The sequence below is a fragment of the Apodemus sylvaticus genome, chromosome 10, assembly GCF_947179515.1.
Source record: "Apodemus sylvaticus chromosome 10, mApoSyl1.1, whole genome shotgun sequence".
NCBI classification, from domain to species: domain Eukaryota; kingdom Metazoa; phylum Chordata; class Mammalia; order Rodentia; family Muridae; genus Apodemus; species Apodemus sylvaticus.
Genome location: NC_067481.1, coordinates 99,897,446 through 99,921,287, shown reverse-complemented (window position 1 = coordinate 99,921,287; position 23,842 = coordinate 99,897,446). Strand labels below are relative to the sequence as shown.

Genomic DNA, 23,842 nt, shown 5'->3' with positions numbered 1-23,842 from the left:
GACTACCCTTAGGAATGCCTGCACACCATAAGCCACACTAAGGAGACACAATGCTTTCCTCTTTAATGAACTAATGTACTTTTTAAAAAAAAAAATTTAAAAATCCTTCTTTTTTATTTTAAAACTTTGGTGTGTGTGTGTGTGTGTGTGTGTGTGTATGTGTGTGTGTTGTATACATGTATGTTCTGAGTACCACAAGCATGTATAATGCCTCGGGAGGCCAGAAGACATCAAGCCCTCTAGAACTGGAGTTACAGATTGTAGCAAGTTCCAAGCACATGGGTGCTGGGAATGAAACCTGGGTCCTCTGGGAAAACAGGCGGTGTCCGTAACCACTGTGCCATCTCTCGCCCCACTAACATACTTTCCCTTCCCACAATTCCCACCCAGTCTACAGACTGCCTTGGGTTTCGCTGGGATCTGCCTACTTGGAAAGGTGTGTGTGTGTGTGTGTGTGTGTGTGTGTGTGTGTGTTTCCCTCTCGGGTGCTCTCCCTTTCTTTCAGACACTGGCTAGAACCTAAGTACGCTTTCTCTGGTACTTTGGGCTTCCTTGCATTCTCTCAAGCCCTCCTCCTCCTAGGCCATCCACCAGGAGGCCGACCTCTGTGCGGACCTGACTCGGGCTGTGTGGCCTTTTTCTTTCTCCTCTCTCTCCCTCTGGGCAGCTGCTGCTGTGTGCTCCCCACCCACCTAGGAGGTCTTCTTAAACTCTAATAAAATTGTCCTCTTTGGATAAAGTTTAGCTTTGCTTGACTTTCAAATGTTTCTCATCTTGTAATTCTTTAACTGGTAAAAAAAAAAAAAAAAAAAAAAAAAAAAAAAAAAAGGAACCTGCCAGGTAGCGGTAGCTCACACCTTTAATCCCAGCATTCAGGAGGCAGAGGCAGGTGAATCTCTGATTTTGAGGCTAGCCTGATCTACAGAGCTAGTTCCAGGGCAGCAGGTTATGCAGAGAACCTCTATGTAAAAAGTAAGAGAGAGAGAGAGAGAGAGAGAGAGAGAGAAGTCATTTTTGTCTGTTCACTTTAGCAAGGGTCCTCACATTTTGTTTTTGTTTTTATTTTTTGGATTTGGTTTTTTCAAGACAGGGTTTCTCTGTATAGCCCTGGCTGTCCTGGAACTCACTCTGTAGACTAGGCTGGCCTCAAACTCAGAAATCTGCTGCCTCTGCCTCCCAGAGTGCTGGGATTACAAGCGTGCGACACCACCACCCGGCTAAGGGTCCTCACATTTTTATTTTGGTCCTGCCAGGTTATACAAAGTATGCCTAACTTCAAAATCATTGAAGTCATGAAAGATAAAGGCTGAGAAGTTCCCTAAAGGTAGCCAAAGAGACCGATTAAATTGGATCTTGAATTGTATTGCAGCCGGGCTGGGGAAGCAATGATTAAGGTCCTATAGATGCAACAGGCCTGTTAAGGTTTGGACACTGGAACTCATCGGTGTCTTTAAAACTGCCTTTGGCCACAAGACAGGGTTCCTACAAAGGACCTTGCTCAGTCAGCCTGTCATCGCAGAGAGCAGAGAGAATATGGAGCTGCCCTGGCACCTGTGGCTTTGGAACAGACAATCGCCTAGAACCCCCATGGAGCCAGAACAGTCCTGCACCCTGCAGCTGCACCCTATGGGAATGAGAGCCTTCAAGACCCGATCGTCCCTTATGATGCAAACAAACCTCACCCCCACCCCTATAAAGAATCATTTCTGGCCTTTTCCCACACGGGCATCCCTTTTCCTGCAGAAGTCTCCGTTGCTATTTTGGAATAAACAATCCATCTATAAAAATCAAGCTCTAGTCTCCTTTTCTACTCTCAGTTTCTTCACATTGCCTAAGAAATCCAACAACCCTGGTTGTCCTTAAACTCACTCTGCAGAACAGGCTAGCCTTGAACTCAGATATCCACCTGCCTGTGCCTCCACAAGCTAGCATTAAAGGTGTACACCACGGGTTGGCTGCAAGCTTCATTCTTACAAGTTGTTCCTCCTCCTCCTCCTCCTTCCGCTTCTACTTCTCCATCTTTTCCTCCTCCTCCCCCTAACCTCCTCTTCTTGTCTTTGAGATAAAGTCCCATGTACTCCAAACTGGTCTCAAACTAGCTATGTAGCCAAGGATAACCTTTAACTTCTGATTCTCCTGCTCTCCTGAATGCTGGGATTGTGGTGTGGGCCACCACTTCTGGTTTGTGCAGCGCAGAAGGAACCTAGGGCTTTAAGCAGGCTAAACAAGTCCTGTACCGACTTACACCTCCCCAGCATCAGTTCTAGCAATTTTCTATAAAAAGCTATTTATCTCCCTTCCAGCCTTACCCTCCCTGATGGAATTCGAACACGTAATCTCATAAACTGGAAGGTATTCAGGTTGTTGGTACCTGAAAGCACTCAAAAGCCTGGCCTGGAATCACGTGGGGCGAGCCCACGTGACGGGAGTACCAATCCAATATGGCGGCGCCCAGGGGGCCCGGGCTGTTCTTCATACCCGCGCTGCTCGGCTTGCTCGGGGTGGCGTGGTGCAGCCTAAGCTTCGGGTGAGTGCAGCCGCCGGGGCCAGCCTGGCTGGGGTACCCTCTCCTGCTTACTCTCAGGCACAGCCTCGGATCTCACAATCGCCCCGTCCCCGCAGGGTTTCCCGCGACGATGACCTGCTGCTGCCTTACACACTCGCGCGCAGACGTCCCTCGCGGGACTGCGCCCGGGTGCGCGCAGGCAGCCCAGAGCAGGAGAGCTGGCCTCCGCCACCCTCGAACCCCGGCGCCAGCCACCGCGCGGCCGTGCGCACCTTTGTGTCGCACTTCGAGGGACGCGCGGTGGCCGGCCACCTGACGCGGGTCACCGATCCCCTACGCACTTTCTCGGTGCTGGAACCCGGAGGACCTGGAGGCTGCGCGCAGAGGCGCCGCGCTACTGTGGAGGACACAGCCGTCCAGGCCGGTTGCCGCGTCGCTCAGAACGGTGGCTTCTTCCGCATGGACACTGGCGAGTGCTTGGGGAACGTGGTGAGCGACGGGCAGCTGGTGAGCAGCTCGGGGGGACTACAGAACGCACAGTTCGGGATCCGACGCGACGGGACCTTAGTCACCGGGTGAGGAGGCGGGGAGCCCCGGGACTGTCAAGGGCGGAGGGTTTCTGATGTTCTTTTAGAGCCGTGCCTCCGAGTACAAGTCACCTAACCAAACTTCCTGTCATTCATCTTCAGAGTAGTGACACTGACACCTTCCTTACTTTGAGTTTACTCGTGTGTCACTGAATGCTGTTTCTGTGATCAGGCCGTGTGTGGGACCTTGGGGAGGCGACCATGAGCCTGAACACAGTTTGTGCCATAGAGAACTTTGCCTAGTGTTAGAGAAAACAAACATTTCGTGTTGAGCGAAGCCATGGATCCAATTGGAAATAGTGTAGAGTTTATGGAGCAGTCCCAGACAGCTAGCTGGAGGCCTTTTGCTGTCCTGGGTAGAAATTCAGGGTAGGCAAGAAGCTTGAGGGCGGCTGCCTTTGGCAGTTTCTGTATTTCTTGAAATTTGACAGCCTCCAAAGTTGACAGCAGGCAGGCAGGAGTAGAAGGTAGCGCCATCTAGTGTTCCAGCTCTCTTCCAAGGTTCCGTTTTTTTGGCAAGGCTTTCCTCCCAACTCTTCCGCAGCCCTTGGTTGCAATTTCTGGCCTGCCCATGTATCTGATCCTTCAACATCAGACAGTGTCACCACTGTTGATCTTATGTTGTCACAGATTCTAAAAATTCTGCCAGTGACCAGCGCTTTCTCTTCCCCGACTCTGCCCTTCAACCTCTCCACACTCCATCTCCCTTGTTCCTCTCCTGGGCTCCCCTTCCAGACTTGTTGCCATGGTCTCCGCCTCAGTGCCACTATTGCTCTTTCTACCATAGTCCACTGGCCTGCTCACCTCCTACTTTTTTTTTTTTGTATGTGTGTGCATCTGTGTGTGCCCATGTGGAGGCCAGAGTTTGATTTCAAGTGTCTTCTGTTCTTCTCTTTTCCTCCATCTTATTTTCTAACACAAAGTCTGAGTCTTGAGTTGACTGGTTTCGTTAACCTGGCTGGCCAGCCAACCCCAGGGACCATCCTGCTTCCCCGTCAACCCCACCCCCCAGCACTGGGCTGCAGGCATGTGCGGTCTCACCCAGCTTCTCCGCAGGTGCTGAGGATCTGAACACAGGTCCGCGTGCTTGGGTGGAAGGCGTTGTCTCTCCAGCACATCCTCCCTTGTTAATGGCCAAGCAGCCGCCCATTCTGTCCATGTGGAGCTCGCTGCTACTTCTTTGTATTGTAAGGTCAGCACATGTTACTAAAGACGGCAGGAGAAGGCGGTTCTTTCATTGCATCTAATGTAGGCACACAGGAGAGCATCTTCCAGCTCACGGCCCAACTGAACTGAACATCTGCTTATATATCTAGAGAAGGGGTGTGTGCACCAATCACAGCACATCTCGAGTGCAAATGAAGGTTTCTGTTTGCACCAATCACAGCCTTGCTTCTTTAGCCTGCATCATAACAAAGTCCTCCTAGACTGTCAGGGCATATGCTCTCCTTCTGGCCTAGGTAGGAATAGTTGCAGAGTCGTCTGGCACAAACCATTTCAAACAGCCTGGCTGAGACTAAGCCTTCAGGAACCTGAAGTCTTGGTGTGGCTGTCTCGAAGTGTCTGTGGAGTCCAGACGGCTGGTGCTGACAGACGCTTTGTCTGGTCGGCTGCTCGACTTTTGCTTAAGCAGCCGGGGCAGTAGAGTCTAACCAAAGCTAATTTCAGAATCAGTTAGGAAGACTGCAGAAAAATGCACGTCACGAAGCCCGTTGGTACCCAAGGCTGTTTTTGCTGATGAGCGAGCCTCCTGCCTCCCTGCTTCCAGGTACCTGTCTGAGGCGGAGGTTCTGGACACTGTGAATCCATTCGTGCAGCTGCTGAGTGGAGTTGTGTGGCTCATTCGCAATGGAAGCATCTACATCAACGAGAGCCAGGCCACCGAGTGTGACAAGACGCAGGAGACAGGTCAGGGAGCAGGGGCATCTCTTTTATTTTTATTATGTTTTGATTTGTTTAGTGGGGGGGCAAGTATTGAACTCAAGACTGTCAGTGGGATGGGAGGCACTTTATCCACTGAGCCACCTTCCTGACCCTCAGCATGAGCTCTCTTCTTGCCCAGGAACTGTGTGAGTGGGTTATTCTTTAGTGTTCCCAAATATTTACTGAGCAGCTATTTAGTGCTTAGCACTACAGTGAGAGTCATGGGGATTCTCACTTAGGTAGAATGTTTAAGGAGAATCCTTGGCAATGAGCTAGAAAGAATTGACAAGTGCCAAGAAACAGGAGAAAGGGGACCGGTGGGGACCAGAAGCACAGGCGTGAGGAGAGTGCTACAGAGTTGCGGCACAGCAGGCTCCACATGGCCTAGGAGTCTGTCATAAATGCAGAACCATGAGTCCACCTTCCTTCCACCTCCCGTCCAGAAGCCACTGCTTAACTAATAACTTGGGTGTGCAGGCACTCCCTTGGCAGCTCTGATGGACGCTCAAGGTTAAGGGCCACTTAGGGATGGGCTGGTGAGCCGACTCGGTCAGTAGAATTTGCCTTGAAAGCATGAGGACCTGAGTTCAAGCCCCAGAAAGACACAAAAATAGCCAAGTGCTGGAATGCACACTTGCAGTCCCGGGGACGGAGATGGAGGCAGAGATGTGTCGGGGGGTGGGGTGGTCCACAGCCACATGGTGACAAGGTCCCAAGCTAACAAGGGACCCTGTCTTGAACAGAAAGTGCACGGCACCTGAGGACCAACACCCCTGACTCCCACGGGCATGTGTACACGCATGCTCACCTCTAGAGTGGAAAATACTGGCGTGGGAAAGGGTGTTTTGGTCCCAAGAGGCTGGTTGCTTCGGGGTAGTGTGTTGGGGGAGGGGGAGTCCAAAGAGACTGTCTTTGCATCCAAGGAACAAGGTATCAGAAGAACTCAGGGCAGAGGCATGTGGTTCCCAGGCAGAGTGCAGACTGCAAGGCCCTAAGGCAGGGAGGGGCTGCTGGGAAGGAGAACAGAGGTGAGGCCTGGGGCCTCAGGCAAGGCCTGTGGACTCTGTTCCACCAACATAGAAGTTTCTGGAGACTGAGACCGCATGAAGTGTTTTCTGGCTGTGGCATGGAGGCTCTGGAGGTGGGGCTGGGGTGTGGCTCAGTGATCTAATACTTGCCTCACACACACAAGGGAAGGAACCCAGGAGTATCAAAAGAGAGAAAGTCGGGAGGTCTGAAGGGTCCCCTGGAGAGCTGGGTAACCACCCAGGGCCCTTCTCCTACAGGTTCTTTTAGCAAATTTGTGAACGTGATATCAGCCAGGACAGCCGTGGGTCACGACCGGAAAGGGCAGCTCATACTCTTCCACGCCGACGGACAGACGGAACAGCGTGGGTGAGTCCTGAGATCCTCAGCAATGTTTGGACTCAGTTGCCCCTGCCTTCCTATAGTTTCTGGGGTCCAGGTGGGACAGGACAGCTTTTGGGCCATTCTGGAAGTTTCTTCTGCCTCAGTGGGGGCGATAGTATCTACCTACTAATGAAGGAAGACAGTGAAGCCAGAGACCCTGGGGGCTCAGCTGCGCACCCCCCTCTGCACAGCCTCAACCTATGGGAGATGGCAGAGTTCCTGCTCCGACAAGACGTGGTCAATGCCATCAACCTGGACGGAGGCGGTTCTGCCACCTTTGTGCTCAATGGGACCCTGGCCAGTTACCCTTCAGATCACTGGTAAGAGCGCCCGCACCACCTTAACCGTGAGAGGTTAAGCTATGCCCTCCCTCAGACTCTCTCATTCAGTCAATACTGAGACCCTGTTGTGCGCCAGAGCCTAGGCATCCAAAAGTGAGCAGAAGAGCTGAGATCTCTCTCCTCAGGGTGCTGCATGGCCCACACCTGGGAACCTCACAGGCCAGGACAGTCCTCCGTAAGGACAGTGACGTAAGACCTGAGGAGATGGCTGGCCTGCCTTGAGGGAGCCTTCATCAGAAGATAAACTGTATGCAGTGGGGAAATCCTATAAATGCCCAGGGAGAGGCTGGAGCTATAGCTCAGTAGGAAAGGCAAGCAGAGGACCTGAGTTCAAACGCCAAAACCCATATAAAAAGCCAGATATGAGTAGCACATGCTCGCAATCCCAGTGTTGCTGAGGAAGAGGCAGGTGAGTCCTGACACTCTGGCCAGACAGCCTAGCCTGCTTATTGGCAAGGTGCGGGCTTGGTAAAGTTTTAAATGGCAGGTACCTAAGGTCCTGCCTCTATATGCACACGCGCGCACGCACACACACACACACACACACACGCGTGCGCGCACATGCACAACTGCTCTCAGGATGGAGAGGGAGGCAAACTGAAACAGCCTGCATAGGCTGCCGCAGGGACCAGCACCAAGGCTCAGGCCTCTTCTCACAGCGAATCCCCCACAGCCAGGACAACATGTGGCGCTGTCCCCGCCAAGTTTCCACTGTGGTGTGTGTGCATGAACCCCGCTGCCAGCCACCCAACTGCAGTGGCCATGGGACCTGTGTGGATGGCCACTGCGAATGCACCAGCCGCTTCTGGCGGGGTGACGCCTGCAGCGAGTTGGACTGTGGCCCCTCCAACTGCAGCCAGCATGGGCTGTGCACAGAGAGTGAGTGAGTGGGGAGCCCACTGGAGGGCGGTGCTCTGGCGGGAACCCCGCCCTCCCATGCCAGACTCCTGCCTTTGTCCTGACCTGGCCTCCACGGTCTTGCTTTGGCAGCTGGCTGCCGTTGTGATGCTGGGTGGACAGGATCCAACTGCAGTGAAGGTGAGAGCTGTCGGGGGCCTGGCTGCACGCAGCTGTTCCCACGCCTTCGCCCCGCCCCCTCCTTCTGGCTTGGGACTTGCCTTCAGAGCCTTTTCTCATTTCGTATGTGAAGCGCCTTACACCCTCCCTGCTGAAAAATTCCCGCCAAGTAGGAGGCCGGATTTTCAGTATTGTCCACTCAACCCTAAGGACCAATAGCAAAAACTGAAGTGTGCCCAGGCCACGCCCCTGAGGGAGATCCACCGACGTCCTTAACACCCGGAAAGCAGCTCCTGGCTGTTCTGGGCATGGGTAGCGTCATGTCAGCATCCGCCTTAGTGGGCTTCCCATTCATGGTTTCTTCATTCTTTTAAGGTCATAAGTTCCAGAGCCCACCTTCAGTCTAGGGGGTATACTTGGTTTTTATTTGAGACAAGGTCTTACGCAGCCCAGGCTGTTCTCTAACTTACCATGGAACCGAGAACAGCCTCAAACGCCTGCTTCCTGCTTCCTGCTTCCTTCTCTCAAGTGCTTGGATTATAGGCACAGCACCAGCTCATAGGGTGCTAGGAATCGAACCCAGGGCCCCACGTACATCTGGCAGACTCTCTAGAAGCTGAGCCACAGCCCTGTTTGCAGCTGGTTCACCTTAGAGGGCTGGGCCCCAGGGATCTGGGTGCGTCTACTTCAGCATGGCCATGCACACACCCAGGAGCCGGGTTGTCCTATAACAGGAGACCATGCCACCCACGGTGAGACCCACCTGCCACCATCTCCTCTCCACAGAGTGTCCTCTGGGCTGGTATGGGCCAGGTTGCCAGAGGCCCTGCCAGTGTGAGCACCAGTGTCCCTGTGACCCCCAGACTGGCAACTGCAGCATCTCCCAAGGTACAGGGGCCTTGAAGGTTCTTAAGTTGGGAACTCTTGGGGCAGGTCTGGGGTAGGTGGACTCTCCCCAGCCCTTCTTTCTGGTGTCTTGCAGTGAAGCAATGTCTCCAACCAAGTGAGGCCACACCGAGGGCAGGAGAGCTGGCCTCTTTCACCAGGTAGGTGTGTCAGCAGAGGCTGAGCCCCTATGTCCCATCCATGAGGCACGGCATCTGTCTAGACACCAGCCAGGCCAGGAGGTTGCAAGTTATCCTCTACTTTGTAAGTTCAGGGACAGCCACAGGTAAAATGGGCATCCAGGATTGTGAGCGAGAAAGACCTCGAGCCACTGCCCAGTGGAATGCAGAGACTCCACTTAGACACTGGAGCAAGGCTGTAGGGACCGGAAGGACTCACCTTACTTCTGGACTCTTCTGTGTATTCAAGCTCTGTGTTGCTGTTGCTTCCTTTCTGCTGTTTCCTGGGTCTCCAGCTCCATGCCCAAGGACTCATGGGAAGGATTGTGAAGCAGGGGGTGTGGCTCAACTGGCAGATTAATGCCTAGCATGCAGAAAGCCCTAGGTTCAATCCCCAGCATCTCATAACCAGGCACGGCAGCACGGGCCTATAATTCTAGCACTTGGGAGGTAGAAGCAGGAGGGTTAGAGAGTCTAAGGCCAACCTGGGATACCTAAGACAAGAGATGGATGACAGATAGATAGATAGATAGACAGACAGGCAGGCAGATAGATAGATAGATAGATAGATAGATAGATAGATAGATAGATAGATAGATAGATAGATACATAGATACATAGATAGATACATAGATAGATACATAGATACATAGATAGATACATAGATACATAGATAGATGATAGATAGATAAACAGATTAGACAGACAGACTAGATAGATAGATGATAAGTAGGTAGATGATAGATATATAGATAATGATAGATGATTGATAGATACATGATAGATGGATAGATACAGATAGATGATAGATAATAGATAGATGACATATAGGTAGGTAGGTAGATAGATAGATAGATAGATAGATAGATAGATAGATAGATAGATGATAGACAGACAGACAGGCGACAGACAGAGAGACAGACAAGTTTCTTGAGCTGGACTTTCTGGCACAAGCCTGTCATCCTGGCTACTCCAGGAGGCTGACACATGAAGATAGCAAATTCAAGGCCAGCTTAAGCTACAGACTGAGTTCAAGACCAACCTGGGCAACTTAGTGAAATCCTGTTACCACATGAAAAGTAAGGGGTGGAGGGGTTAGGATGTAGCTCAGTGGTAGAGCGATTGCCTAGCACACACAAGGTCCCAGGTTCAATTCCCAGTACTACAAAAAATATATTAGAAACGTCTAAAAGCAGTAACATTCACATTAGGTGCGCGTGCATGTGGGGGGTGGGTGGGTGTAGGCTAGACCACATCCTTGGCTGTCATTCTCGGCAGCTGTCCCCCTTGTTTTTCTTTGACCTGAAACTCACAGGTTAGGTTAGACTGGCTGGCCGGTGAGCTCCACCTTCCAGCCTTCCAAGCTGTGTACCCTCAGGTCTGGCCTTTGTTTTGGTGTCTCTGTGTAACCCTGGCTGTCCTGGAACTCGCTCTTTAGACCAGGCTGGCCTTAAACTCACAGAAACCCACCTGCTTCTGTCTCCTGAGTGCTGGGATTAAAGACATGAGCCACCACACCCAGCCCTGCTGGACTTAAATTGGGTCTTCATTTTACAAGACAAGCTATTTCCCCAGCTCCTCAAAATACTTTTAAACATCCTTAAAAACATCAGAAACTGTCTCTGGTATCCCTTGCATGTGTCTGCAGTGCACCTACTCCCCTCCCTGCCTACCGGGTCCAGCATGCCCAGTGTGGGTTCTGGCTGCCCGCCCCACCTCAAGTCTCTCTTTTCTGTCCCAGGACCACGTGGCTGGCCCTTACCCTCACCCTAGTCTTCCTGCTGCTGGTCAGCACCGGGGTCAACGTGTCCTTGTTCCTGGGCTCCAGGGCCGAGAGGAACCGGCACCTGCACGGGGACTATGTGTACCACCCACTGCAGGACGTGAACGGGGAAGTCCTGGCCTTAGAGAAGGAGCAGACAGAGGAGACTTGCAACCCCTTCAAGGACTGAAGAGCTGCCAGGGGCAGGCTCCACATAATCTTGTCCCTGCTCCTCGCTTCCACAGGGGACATTGTGAGGCCACTGGCATGGATGCTGTGCACCGCACCCCTTGCTGGTCATGTCCCTCCTGTCCCCATGCTGTGGCTCAAGCCACCCCAGCAATATGACGCTCTGGAGAGCCTGCACCTGCCGCCCTGCCTGCCTATATCTGCTGCCCAGAGGCCTGTCTCCCAGAGGGGTCTCGCCACTGCCAAAGACTCCCAGGAAGCCACGAGCAAATGGAACTCTGGAACCCGGTCATGAGTGGCCACGCTCCGCCTGCACAGGGGTGGAATAGGAAGACTTAGGGCCCTGGCTCAGCCACCGCACGCTGCCTGTGCAGCCTCATCGCTGGACAGCCAACTAGAACTCTGCATCCTGTCACAGGAAGCTCCTCATAAAAAGGGATGGGGACGGAAGGAAGTCGCCATGTTTACAGACCTATTTTTGTGGTCTTGCTCCCTAAAGGAGTTTTCTAACACTTGAATAAATTGGGATACTAAAACGAGCCACCAGGGGGCGTGTGAGGTCTGAGTCCTGAGCTGCTGCTGCTCACGGGGACCTGAGACAGCTCCCCAGTGCCTCCGATAACCCAGTGCTGCACAAGTTTGGCCAGGCACAAGGCTGCCGGGGACCGTGCTTTCTTTGACAAGTTGCTTGGGTCATATTTTATCACTGAAATAGAAAAGTAAGCCCAGCCGTGTTTTGTGGTCATGCGATCCCCAGTCAGTGCTGTTGCTGCAGGTTACACTTTGAAGACAGGGATTTGATTGGCCCTAATGGTTTCCCACCGGCGGATAAAACACGATCCAAGCAACTTATCAAAGAAAGCAATGTAATTTGACTTAGGGTTTCAGAGTGTCAGAATCCATGACGGTGGAGCAAAGGGTCAGATGAGAGAGAGCACCTCAAATCCTACCCCCAGTGATACACCTTCCTCCTGATCCTGCTCAGTTCCTCCGAGTGGGACTGAGCCCGAGCGAGCCGTTCTCACCGGAACCACCATGTTCCAATCCCTACTCCCAATAGGCTTGCGGCCATATCACAAACGCTCTTAGTCCAACTTTCCCCGTACTCTTCCCCAGTCTCAACACTGTCCCAAAGTCTCTGTAGAGGCACTCTGTTAATTGTAACCCCCTGTAAAATAAAAAGGAAAAGGAAATGTATGTAGGCCCAACATACAATGGCACGGTATATAGGCCGTGATTCCAAAGGTGAGGAATGGAGCCGTTGCCAGGAACTGCAGAGGCAAAGCAAGACAGAGCCCTGCAGGCCAGATTCCAATCCCTGCAGCCCAGGGCCTGCCGTCAAGGGCTCTTCAGACCTCCTACCCCCTCCGACTTTGCTGCTGCGACACAAGTCTCTCTCTCAGCCTGGGCCCCTGTGTGCAGCTGCCTCAGCAGGCCGCCCACGGCTCTGGCGCCTCTAACACCTTGGGGTCTCCAAGGCAATCCAGGCTTCACTTTCACAGCTTCATGCAATGGCCGCCATAGCCTTCCCTGCAGGGACACCCCTTCCACACGCCTGGCCTTAGTGACGCTCTTGGGATGGAGCCTGGTACCCTTCTGCTCATTTTCAGACACTTTCCTTTGTTGCTTTTTAGCAGAAAATTCCTCAGCCCTTTCTTTCCTTTTCACAAGTTGGAGGCAAATGAGTAGCTACGGCCGGCCGGAAGCTGCCCTGAGAGCGTCCCTCTCGGCATTGCTGCTCCCACCACACCATTCCTTACCTCCTTCAGATCAAGCCTTGGCTCCAATCCTAAGTTCTCTGGTGTTCTTTTTCACCCCAAACTCCTCATTTTGTGTTTGTTTTTTCCCCCACTTGCTTGTTTCCATGATAAACTTGCATAAGAGTGATTAGCAATAACAGAAAGGTCGCTATTGAGCTGTATTGACGTCACCAAAAAGCCAGGTGGTGGCAGCACACACCTTTAATCTCAGCACTTGGAGGCAGGGGCAATGAATCTCTGAGTCTGAGCCCAGCCTGGTCTACAGAGGGAGTTCCAGGACAGTCAGGGCCACACAGAGAAACTCTGTCTCAGAGTGTAGTTTTATGCTCTACCCACCTTTGTTCTGGGAAGTGATCTCACTACCAACCCCCATCCAGCTTCCCTTAAATCTTCAGACAAAAGACACACACAATTTGTTCCTTTTCACCTTGCCTTAGGACACAATTGCTGGGCGTTACTATGTCCCACCTGCAAAAGTGCGCCCTTAATATTTTTATCTCCACTCCTCCCACCTGCCCTGAACTTCAGTGACTAGTCCCACCCAGCCCCTGCCCGACATCCCCGACCACCCCCCTGTAGTGGTGGCCACAGGCCCCAGCTCCTCCCGAGACCTCGCATGGCTGCTGGCTTCTCCCTCCAAAGCATGGCAAATACTTCACGTCTCCTTCCTTGCATCTGCCTTTTCCTCCCCGCTGTACCTTCTGCCCAGCAATTGGCCCATGGCTTTCTTTACTGACAGATCAAGAACCAATTAGGGAACAGTACCTTAATATCAGAACCGCCCTTTACAGTCTCCTCCACCAAAGAAATCACTCCATTATTTTTTAATTCATTCCCAGGCAAATTCTTAGGACAAGGGCAAAAGGCAACCACATTCTTAGCCAAAATATTACATGTATGGTTTCTAGCCCAGTTGATAATATCACTCTCATCTGAAACTTCTTGGGTTAGGCTTTCATAGTCCACATTGCTGTCAGCATTGCTGTCCTCTATGTTCCAACTAGGATGGCCGAATAAACCTTTTTTATAGCATTTAACTATTTTCCTAGTCCAAAATCCCAGAGTCTTCAACATTTCTCCAAAAATGATGGCCAGACCTATCACAGAAATGGCCTACTTCCTGGTACTTACTTTTGTCTTAGTTAATTTTCTATTGCTGTAATAAAACATCATGACCCTGGCAACTTATAAAGAGAAAGCATTTAATTTGCCTTATCGTTTTAGAGGGTTAGAGTCCATGACATCACAGTTGAGAGATCACATCTTTATTCACAACCACCAAACAGAGAGAGAGTGAGAGAGAAATAGAAAAAGAGAGAGAGAATACAGGGGATTTCACTAGTTTTTTGAAACTTGAAAGATCATCCCAAAGACACGCCTCCTCTAAGGCCACACCTCCTAAACCTTTAAAAGCAGTTCCATCAGCTGGGAACCAGGTATTAAAATACATGAGCCAATGAGGGCCACTTTTTGTTGGTGGGTAGTGGTTTGGTTTGGTTTGGTTTGGTTTGGTTTGGTTTGGTTTGGTTTGGTTTGGTTTGGTTGTGGTGGTCAACACAGATCTCATTAAGTCTGGACTGGCCTTATTCTTGCTACATAGCCAAGGATGACCTTGAACTCCTAACCCTACTCTGCCTCCAGAGTTCCAGAAGTGCAGTCATGAGCCACCGCAGTCATTTTGCATAGTGCTAAGGATCGAGCCCAGAGTTTTATACACGCTAGGCAAGTGTTCTGTCACCTGAGCCACACCCACATCCATACAATTCAAGTCAGGTGTCCACAATTAAAGTCAGCACTCCAAATTTTTGGTTTCTCTTTCAAAGAGATCACACAGACACCCTTGCTGTCACTCAGACAGTGACTTGCTGTGACCAAGTAGTGACAATCTTCCCTTTCCTTTGGTCTGGATGCCTCCCAGCCCAGCAGCAGCTTCCTAAGTCTGTAACCTGCCCCACCTGATGTGCGTCAAAGCTTACCACTTCTGGCCCATGAAGGGACTTCAGAAGGGGTCCGAAATATTCCCCATGAATATGTGATACTGTGCACTTAGCATCTATGAGAGGAACAAGACTTTCCAAACATGTTTGTTATTTTCACTGTGTGATTTCCTGGGAAGATGCAAACAGATATCTATTTATGCCAGGTGGACCAACACTAGCAGACATAAGGAATGACTCCACCCAGGCCCGCCTCAGTGAACAGTGAGTTTATTGGGGTCACTCACATAGTAGGGGTGTCTCAAAGGCAGCTGCAGCACAGGATGTCTCATCCCAGGACAGGTGACCAGTCATGAGCACTGAGGATTAAAGTTCCTGCTGGACCTGCAGACAACTCAGTGGACCAGTCTCCTCTCCCCACACTATTTTGCTGCTTATTGATGTGTTTATAAAAAGAGAAATATAAAAATATGTTCTATGGGGGTGTTGTGAGGTGTGGGGGAAGAGTGTGCCTTGGTGGGCCCATGCCAAGGCCTCCCTCCCCCCTGAGGGACCAGCCACATAGTATATTCTATACTATTCTATAGTATAGAATAGACTTTATTCAGGGCATGGGAAGGGGAGTTAAGAAGGTAATAGAGGCAGAGAAAGGCAGAGAGAGGGAGAGTGGAGAGAGGTGGGCCATGACCATGTGGAGAGGGGAGGGAAGGGAATGGGGAGAGAGAGGGAGCAAGAGGGCAAGAGGCAAGAGAGAGAGGAGAGGCAAACAGCCCCTTTTATAGTAGGCCAGGCCTACCTGGCTGTTGCCAGGTAACCGTGGGGAAGAGCATACCTGGCTGTTACCAGGTAACTGTGGGGTGGAGTTTAGACAGAATGCTAACACTTATATGATGCTAGGGAGGGACCTTGTGAATCCTGTCACCTGCATTTACTTCCTGAGTCTGATACACTCCTTCCTCCCTTGGGAGCAGATGTTTCAATTTGAAGAAAGTTGTCATACAATACTGTTGCTGTGTAAACTCCACTCCAAGAAAACCTACCAGTCCAAACAAGTTCTGTTTATCTTTAAAATTACCATTTCAAAGGATTCTAACATCATGCAGACTTTGTCAATTTGTGCTAGGGTCAGTGACTTTAGACAAATACTAGCCAACTGCTGGGCAGAAGGAACAGACTGGACTTCCGGGTCCAACAGGCAAAGTGCGCAGACGCAAGGAGAGGAGAAAGAGTTTTCTTTCTTTTTTGTTTTTAATTTGATATTTTATTTATTTACATTCCAGATGTTATCCCCTTTCCCGGTTTCCCCTCCATGAACCCCCTATCACATCCCCCTCCCCCTGCTTCTAGAAGGGTGCTCCCACCTCCCCTCCCTCACATTCCCCTACACTAGGGCATCGAGTCTTCACAGGACTAAGGGCCTCTCCTCCCATTAATGCCAGATAAGGCCATCCTCTGCTACATATGTGGCTGGAGCCATGGGTCCCTCCATGTGGACTCCTTGGTTGGTGGTTTAGTCCTGGGAGCTGGGGGGGAGGTCTGGTTGTTGGCTGATATTGTTGTTCTTCCTATGGGGTTGCAAACCCCTTCAGCTCCTTCAGTCCTTTCCCTAACTCCTCCATTGAGGTCCCCGTGCTCAGGCCAATGGTGGTAGCCATCAGAAAGTCCCAGATGCCAGGAAAGCAAGAGGCTCCCAGGACCCAAAGGGGATAAGATTAGCTGAAATGCCCAACAAAGGGGAGGGAGAACCCATAAAGACCATATCCAGAGGTTAAGCATGGCCCCCTGTTGGGGGATGGGGCCACCCATTCATGTCCAAATTTTTAACCCAGAATTGCTCCTGTCTAAGGGAAATATGGGGGCAAAGATAAGAGACTGAAGGAAAGACCATCCAGAGACTGCCCCACCTGGGGATCCATCCCACATGCAGTCACCAAACCTACAGACTATTGCAGATGCCCAGAAGTGCTTGCTGACAGGAGCCTGATATAGCTGTCTCCTGAGAGGCTCTGCCAGAGCCCAACCTATACAGATGCTCGCAGCCAACCATTGGTCTGAGAGAGTGTTTCGACATGCTTTGGAGGTAGAAAAGCCAACCAGCCACGTGAGAGCTCAGACAGAGCAGCCATAGGCCAGTTCTCCGGGCAGGAGGTTGGGGTGTTGAGCTGGGACTGAAGGTGGCTCAGAAGGTGCTGAGCTGGGGGTTGGGGGAAGGGCATGCTAGTCGAGGTAGATTGGAGGAGCCCAGCAGTTGAGCCAATAAAGCAAGTTGAAATTGAACAACTGTGTGTCTGTGTTGTTCATCCCTGGATCTAATATTCTCTGGGCAGGGTCTGGTAGCACAGTCCGTTCCTGGAGCTTATGCGGGGTAGCAAGAGCTACACACAACACCATGTGCTGGCCACTAAGCTCGCTACTGCTACCACAGGCCAGTGCAAGCGGCAGGACTGTTTATCAGCTAGGTAGGTGCAGACCCAGAGGAGCACAGGAGGGTGTGAGAGGGTCTGTCATGGCATACTCTGGAGCCATGGTTAAATAACATGGGCACACTAAGCCATGTGAACCTCTCTGTGGCCCTGCAGAATACTTTTTAATTTGCTGAAGGGTTCTGTCTTTGTCTAACCAACCTTCTAATCCCCCTTTTAAAATTTGTTTTGTGGGGCTGGAAGGATGGCTCAGTGGTTGGGAGCACTGACTGCTCTTTCAAAGGTCCTGAGTTCAAATCCCAGCAACCATATGGTGGCTCACAATCATCTGTAACAAGATCTGACACGCTCTTCTGGAATGTCTAAAGACAGCTACAGTGTACTTACATATAATAAATAAATTAATTAAAGAAATTGTTTTGTGGAGACAAGATCTGGCTGACATAGAAATTGTAGTGTAGCCCAGGTTGGCCTGGAACATTCAATGCTGCTTCTTGGTGAACCACTGTGCCTGGATTTTGTTTGTTTGTTTGTTGTTTATATAGTGTCCTGATATGTAGCCCAGGCTAGCTTCAAACTCACCAGGATTACAGGCATGCACCTCCATGCCTGGCTCAGCAGCAGAGCCTGGGCAAGTGGTTTGTGTAGGAGGTGCTCAGAAAATGCTGGTAGAGGACGAAAGGGAGGGTATCCTGCCACGTTGGCACTGCCCAAGACCAATTTCCATATCTAGAAAGATGCTATGGAATCTAAACCCGGTGTGTCCATGGCTTCTACAGATTCTCAGAGGAGTTCGTGTCTTGGGAAAAATCTGAAATCCAGAAAATAGCTCTAGGATTTTACACTGTGTTTCCTGGGAAACATCTTGGTAGGTCCAGCATGTTCTAGAACAGCTGGAGAGTAGTCAGCCCCAGCCACCTGTCTCCCTGGCAACCCACCCTCAACTCCTGGCAGCTGTGGTTCCTGCCACCAAAACTCTGTCCAAACTCCCACAGTGGCTGCTTCTGCCAAGACAGTCCCTGGATGTCCCACTCCAGGACACTCCAGAAGCAGCTCAGGGCCACCGGGGACTCCCTCAGGGGAGGGTAGAGGACTGAGAAAGATGTCAGCAGAGCCAGCAGCTCAGTCCTGAGCCCAACCCATGTCTTCTTGGGATTTCTCTTCCTCTGGTATACCTTTCTCCCTGGCTGCAGAGAAATCCATGGGTGAACAGCAGTGAGTGAGTGAGTGAGTGAGTGAGTGAGTGAGTGAATGGGTGAATAAATGAATGAATGGGTGAATGAATGATTGAATGAATGGGTAAATAAATGAATGGGTGAGTGATAATGAATGAATGAATGAATGAATGAATGGTGAATTAATGCATGACTGGCAGTAGCTGAGTGGTGAATTCCAGGCCAGCTTGGGCTGCAATGGGAAACCCTGTTTCAAACAAGCAAAGGCTGAGGGCGGAGTTCTAGATAAGTGACCTTCAGGTCACTGAGAGGACCAGTCATCCTCTGCCCTTCCACAGGACAGCCCCTGCACACAATGAACGCCACACAGTGACCAGCATCCTGCTTAGCCCTGCCTGAGGGGGCGGGGCTCTTGCTGAGGCAGAAAGACCAGCTGTGGCTCCGCCCTCAGAAAAAAAAAACAGCTGGGAAATTTTATGGTATTGTTTGTGGTGTGTGTGTGTGTGTGTAACAGGGTCTCACTTTGCAGCCCAAGCTGGCCTGGAATTCACTACACAGACCAGACTGAACTCAAATACGCAGTGATTCTCCTGCCTTGACCTCCCAGTGAGAGGGGTCTGGCCAGCCCGAGCCTGACAAGCATGGCTCTGGAAGGCCTTGCCCTTCTCCCCCATTCCCTCTGCCTTACTAAAGTGTTAGGTCACTTTCCTAAAGCTAACCAAGGTCCATTCCCTTATTTGGCCACTTCCTCCTCCTGACTGACAGCCAAGGTGCATCTCTCAAAAGCCCCCTTTGGCTGCTCTAATTAACATGCCCAACTAAATTAAATACCTCATCCAAACACAGGGTTTCCCATCTGACCTTTATAAACCGCCATTTTCGATGGGCTTCACCCGTCTCCTCTCCGTCCAGAGGCAGCCCTTTGTCCCCACAGGACAAGCACCCCTTCCCTCTTCCCTGCTCCTTTCTCCCCCTCCTTTGTTCCTTTCCTTCCTTTCTCCTGTCTTTGTCCCTGTCCCTGTCCCTCTGGGGTAATAAATCTCCTTAGTGCTGAGAACTTGGCCTTGGGGTGTCTTGAACTGACTTTTGAGGTTCCCTGCACCCAAGAGCTGCTGGGATTACAGGTGTGCCCTACCACATCTGGCTACAGCTGAGAAATTCCGAACCCAGCCCAGGACAGCCTCCGGGGTTCTAGGAAGTTGACAGCAGACGGCTATTCAAATATAAAGTGTTTAATGCTCCTGTCAGACCTCAGGATTAAGCAGACACCTGTTTCTCCAGCTCAAGGAAGGGAAGAACATGGTTCTTACTGAACAATGAGTTTTTCAGAGTTAAGAAAAATGGCCCGGGATTCCAGGGTAGAAAAGCACTCGCCATATCAAACGCCTCGGATTCCAACCATGCTCCTCCTGAGTGCTTTCTGTATGTGGAGGCCTTTCCAGCCACATGCTCCTTTGTCCCACTGTCACCTGGTGAGGTAGGCACTGCTGTCCCCATTTTACAGATGAGGAAATTGAGGCACAGAGTAGTCAAGTCACCTGCACAAGGTTTCACAGCTAGTGAAAAAAAAAAAGACTGGGATTTCAAGACTATAGTCATATTGCTATAGGATGCTCTGATCGGGCCACAGTGGTCAAACAAACAGGGTGGAGAAAGAAACCCACACCACATGCCTCTCTGCCCTGGGGGTGGGGAAAGGAAGCGCCACAGACAGCTCGGCAGGACCTTCGTGCATGTGTGTGGTATGTGTGTGTGCATGTGTGATGGCCAAAGACTAATATCGGGTGTCTTCATTTGCTCTCCACTTTTTGAGACAGGGTCTCTCATTGAACCTGAGCTTAAACTGGTCAGTGAGCTCCAGGTATCCTCCTGTCTCCACCCAGCACTGAGACTACAGGTGTGCATCTCTGCATCTGGCTTTTTGCATGGCTTTTGGGGATCCAAACTCGGGCTGTCCTGCTTGTACCACAGCCATTTTACCACCCGAGTGGTACCACCCTGGCACCCTTGGGCTATCTTTAGTTGCTAGCTTTCCCAAGTGCCAGTGTAAGAGGGCACGGTGGATGCTGCCACAGCCATCTGGTCTGTTATGACCCAGTGTTCCCCTGAAAGGACTTCGTATTTCCCAGACCGCTAAGATGTGTGACCCAGCTGGGTCAGTCAGAATGTTTTTGGAGATTGTAGTTAGATGCATCTTTCTCTTAGACTCGGGGACGCCACAAATAGTTTTGGAGCTGCTGTCAGCAGCCTCTCAGTGAGGAGAGGGTGTGAAGCAAGTGTGCAAAGAGATGTTGAGTCAAGAGGCCTGAGAACAGCTGGGAACCCTGCTGGGGCCAGCCATGTCTGCAGCAAGACCCCTTTCTGACATCCCAAAAGACCAAGGAATTCCCCTTGAGCAAATGGTTTTAGCTGGGGGTGGAGAGAGAGGAGAAGACCCTCAGAGCCCTGTTACGCTCTGTTCATTACAGTGTCTGCAGGGCAAATGTGCAAAGCCAGTCAGAGAGCTTCTCCCCTGAGCATTTCTCCAGTCAAGTTTTAGTTGGAGAGTCAGGCTAGCAGTGCATTTAAAGGTTGCTGAGATGGGCTGGGAATGAGGCATGCTGGGAGAATGCTCGCCCAGGGTGAATGAGGCCAGCGCTGCGTCTGATAAGTATACTAGCACACACCAGCAATCTCAAACCTTTAGAGGCAGAAGCAGAAGGACCATCCTTAAGCTTAAGGTCCTCCTTAGCCTTACACAGAATTCAAGGTCAAGAAACCATGCCAAAACAAACAAACAAAAAAAAAAAACAGCAACAAAAAATACCACAGAACCAGGCCTCACGGGCTGGAGGGATGGTGGTTAAGAGCACTGTCTGCTCTTTCAGAGGTCCTGAGTTCAAATCCCAGCAACCACATGGTGGCTCACAACCATCTGTAATGAGGTCTGATGCCCTCTTCTGGTGTGTCTGAAGACAGCGACAGTGCACTCATATAAATAAAAATAAATAATCTTTAAAAAAAAAAAAAAGAAAAGAAATGGGCCTCGCATGTGGCTCAGTGGCGACTGCCCAGCGTGAACAAGGCCTGGGTTTGAGCCTCTGTGCTGCAACAACAGCAAATTAATAATAATAATAATAATAATAATGGTCATTAATTGCTCTTGGTGATTTGGAGACAACTGGTTTTCAGTGTCTCTGGAGGACACACACACACACACACCATGTGTTCCGTTGCTATTCCTGAAGAGCAGAACAGGGCAGACCAGGATTTCCACCACTGGAAGGCTCTCCCACTGCTCTGGATTTGGGGTTGCAGCCAGCCTGAAGCCCACACTTGCTCACTGGGACCCACGGTCAGAACCCACCCCTCTCAGCTTGGCGACCTGCAGAAGTGATCCCAACGCTATGCTGGGCTGACAGAGGACAGCAAATGAGCTTCCGGGTCAGACTTCAGTCAGGCAGCCCAGGCAGCCGTGTGGGTCGGTGCTGGTTGGCACGGTGGAAACAAGTTGGGCTAAGGAAAACCAGAAATTTTGATTTCTACATGCTGTGCCTCAAATTTTAGGCCAAACACCAAAGGAAGGCTGAGACTGGCCAAAAGCCACCAAACAGTGACCTCTCACCGTCTGTGGATACAGGAAAAGAGATAGGTCCTTGGTCTCCCAGAAGGCCCACTACCCAACACAGACTTTAGGAAAGTCATGTCAGTCTTGGAGAAAGTCCCTGAGTTAAAGCAACTCCAGGATGGAGACACCACCTCCACCCCAAAGGGATCCCCAGCACTATAGAAACCCCACCTCCATCCTCAGGGGATCGCCAGCACCAGGTTGAGACACTGAATCCAATCACACCTGAACTAAATTCTCCTGGACCGACCAGGAATGTCTGCCACTCAGAGATAAGGGCTTTTAGTTTAAAAAAAAAAAAAAAAAACTTAAGGGAGCAGCGCGGCAGGAAGAGACTTCTGGAGGGAGACAAGAGTGGCTGGAGTCTCCTCATCACCCCATCACTGCCTGGAGCCAGGCAGAAGCCCTGGGCTTCCTTCCCTATGTTCCTCAAGTCAGGGGTGATGGTCAAGATTAAGTGCTCCACAGAGGAGAAAACAGAACGACAGTCCACGGTAGGTTGTTTCCTGCCGGAAGCAGAGCCCTGTCTCCCCATCGCAGCTTCTTAGACAGTGCTCAGTCACAAACAGCTAAATAACAGATTCTAAGATGACCCAGTCACCCATCCCCCAGTAGGTCTTTAGCCTACCTTGTCCTTTCCAGAGCACGTGATCTGCTCCAGAAATGTCCTGTAATCCAAGCTGGCCAATCACTACACTGCACCCAAATCACAGTGATTGGTCCAGATTAGACATATGACCGCCAATCAAGTGCTGGCCCCAGCAGACTAAGGAGAGCTTCAGAGTGGCCTGGGGCTTTGGGAAGAGACATTCCCTTGTGCACTCTCCTGGCACCAAACTGGGATGACCCCGCGGTAGAACACGCCTCCCTAAAAAGGGAGCCACAGTTAAGTGGTGAGAGGGGCCCCACCCCGGTCCCATCCTAGACTCCAGATCCAGGGGACAAGAGGTAGGGCATCCAGGAGGTCTCAGCTTTGAAAAGAAAGTCAGGAGTAAAGGGTCTGTCTGCCTTTGTCCCCTCAAGGACCACGAAGCGAGGCTCCCTCTGCACACAGGTAGCGAGCTGGGTCCCTGCCATGGGGTCGCCACACCCCAGTTGTGGCACCGCACCATCTGCATCCACCAGGGTCCCAGGTGTCTAAATGGGCTTCGTTCTCATTCTCAACACGGCCTGATGTCAGAAGCTCGCAGGCTGCCCTGATGTCAGAAGCTCGCAGGCTGCCAGCGGGTCCCCAGCCGGCTATCTGGACACCAGCGAGCCACTGTGGGACTGGCCAGAGGTGGAAGAGGAGGTGGTGGCGCTGAGCTGAGAGAAGCGACTGGCACAGGATTCCAGGCTGGACATGGAGCCCCTGGGGAGCAAGCACGTGTACACCTTAAGTTATTTTCCTGGCAGAAGCTGTTAATACTGCAAATGAGGCCCCAGGGCTCCCGCCTCAAGGCTGCTAACCTCCACCGGAGCTAACTAGCGCAGAGGGAAAAGCCAGTGACGCCATAGCGAGCGAAGATGAGCTACACCCCCCCCCCCAAGGCCCAGCTAGCCCGCGGCTGTCAGGGGCTGCCCTGATTGGCATGGAGCTGGCCTGGGAATGTCTCAGCTCTGGGCTCTTTCCGCTCTGCTCTCCTTCAGTCAAAACTAAGAACAGCGGTGCAAGTCTTCAAGCCCAGCAGCACTCAAGAGGTGGAAACGGAGGGATTGTGAGTTCCAAGGCCAGCCTGGGCCACCAGGATGCACCTTCTGTCCCATTAGCCCCGTTCCAGGTGTCAGATCAGAGCTGGCCTGAGAGAACTTTCTAGTTTCTTTTGGTTTTCTGAGACAGTTTCTTATTATTTAGCCCAGACTGTTCTCAAGTTTGGGATCCTCCTGTCTCAGCCTCTGGAGCACTTGTGTGGCACTAGGTTTGATACCACCACCACCACATAAAGCCAGGTATGGTGTGGCACATGTGTGATCCCAGCACTAAGTAGGGGGGGGGATCAAGATCTTTCTCGGTCGCATCATGAGTTTGAGGCCAACCTATATCCCACGAGACCCTGACTCAACACTAATGAAAGGGTCCAAGAGTGGGGAAGAAATTGAAGACATTGCCTGCTCAACCTCCAAGCTGCCTGCTTCATCTCTGAGGACCTACTGTGTGCCCG

The 23,842-nt window shown here is 51.3% G+C and overlaps 2 protein-coding genes across 5 annotated transcripts in view; one reads left to right on the top strand and one right to left on the bottom strand.

The window, feature by feature from the left end:
* The first annotated feature begins 2,420 nt into the window (after nucleotides 1-2,420).
* On the top strand, nucleotides 2,421-11,338 carry Nagpa (N-acetylglucosamine-1-phosphodiester alpha-N-acetylglucosaminidase). Of its 4 annotated transcripts, none has more exons than XR_007979851.1 (10): nucleotides 2,421-2,527; nucleotides 2,623-3,081; nucleotides 4,862-5,001; nucleotides 6,303-6,411; nucleotides 6,618-6,746; nucleotides 7,427-7,646; nucleotides 7,758-7,805; nucleotides 8,571-8,672; nucleotides 8,767-8,830; nucleotides 10,590-10,624. XR_007979851.1 is itself a non-coding variant. In XM_052196401.1 (10 exons), exons 1-10 carry the CDS (start codon nucleotides 2,442-2,444, stop codon nucleotides 10,798-10,800), a joined length of 1,554 nt encoding a protein of 517 aa, XP_052052361.1. In that variant the 5' UTR covers nucleotides 2,421-2,441; the 3' UTR covers nucleotides 10,801-11,338. The 4 variants fall into 4 exon arrangements, 3 of the variants coding, with proteins under 3 accessions (XP_052052361.1, XP_052052362.1, XP_052052360.1); XM_052196401.1 differs by having other exon boundaries at nucleotides 7,441-7,646; nucleotides 10,590-11,338; XM_052196402.1 differs by lacking the exon at nucleotides 10,590-10,624 and adding an exon at nucleotides 10,677-11,338 and having other exon boundaries at nucleotides 7,427-7,650.
* Nucleotides 11,339-22,447: 11,109 nt separating this feature from the next.
* The window catches only part of Sec14l5 (SEC14 like lipid binding 5), a 38,423-nt gene continuing 37,028 nt past the window's right edge, over nucleotides 22,448-23,842 (bottom strand). The window contains exon 16 of the mRNA XM_052196563.1: nucleotides 22,448-23,052. Coding sequence (XP_052052523.1) covers nucleotides 22,941-23,052 — 112 coding nt within the window. The 3' untranslated portion in view covers nucleotides 22,448-22,940. The remainder of the gene's footprint in view (nucleotides 23,053-23,842) is intronic.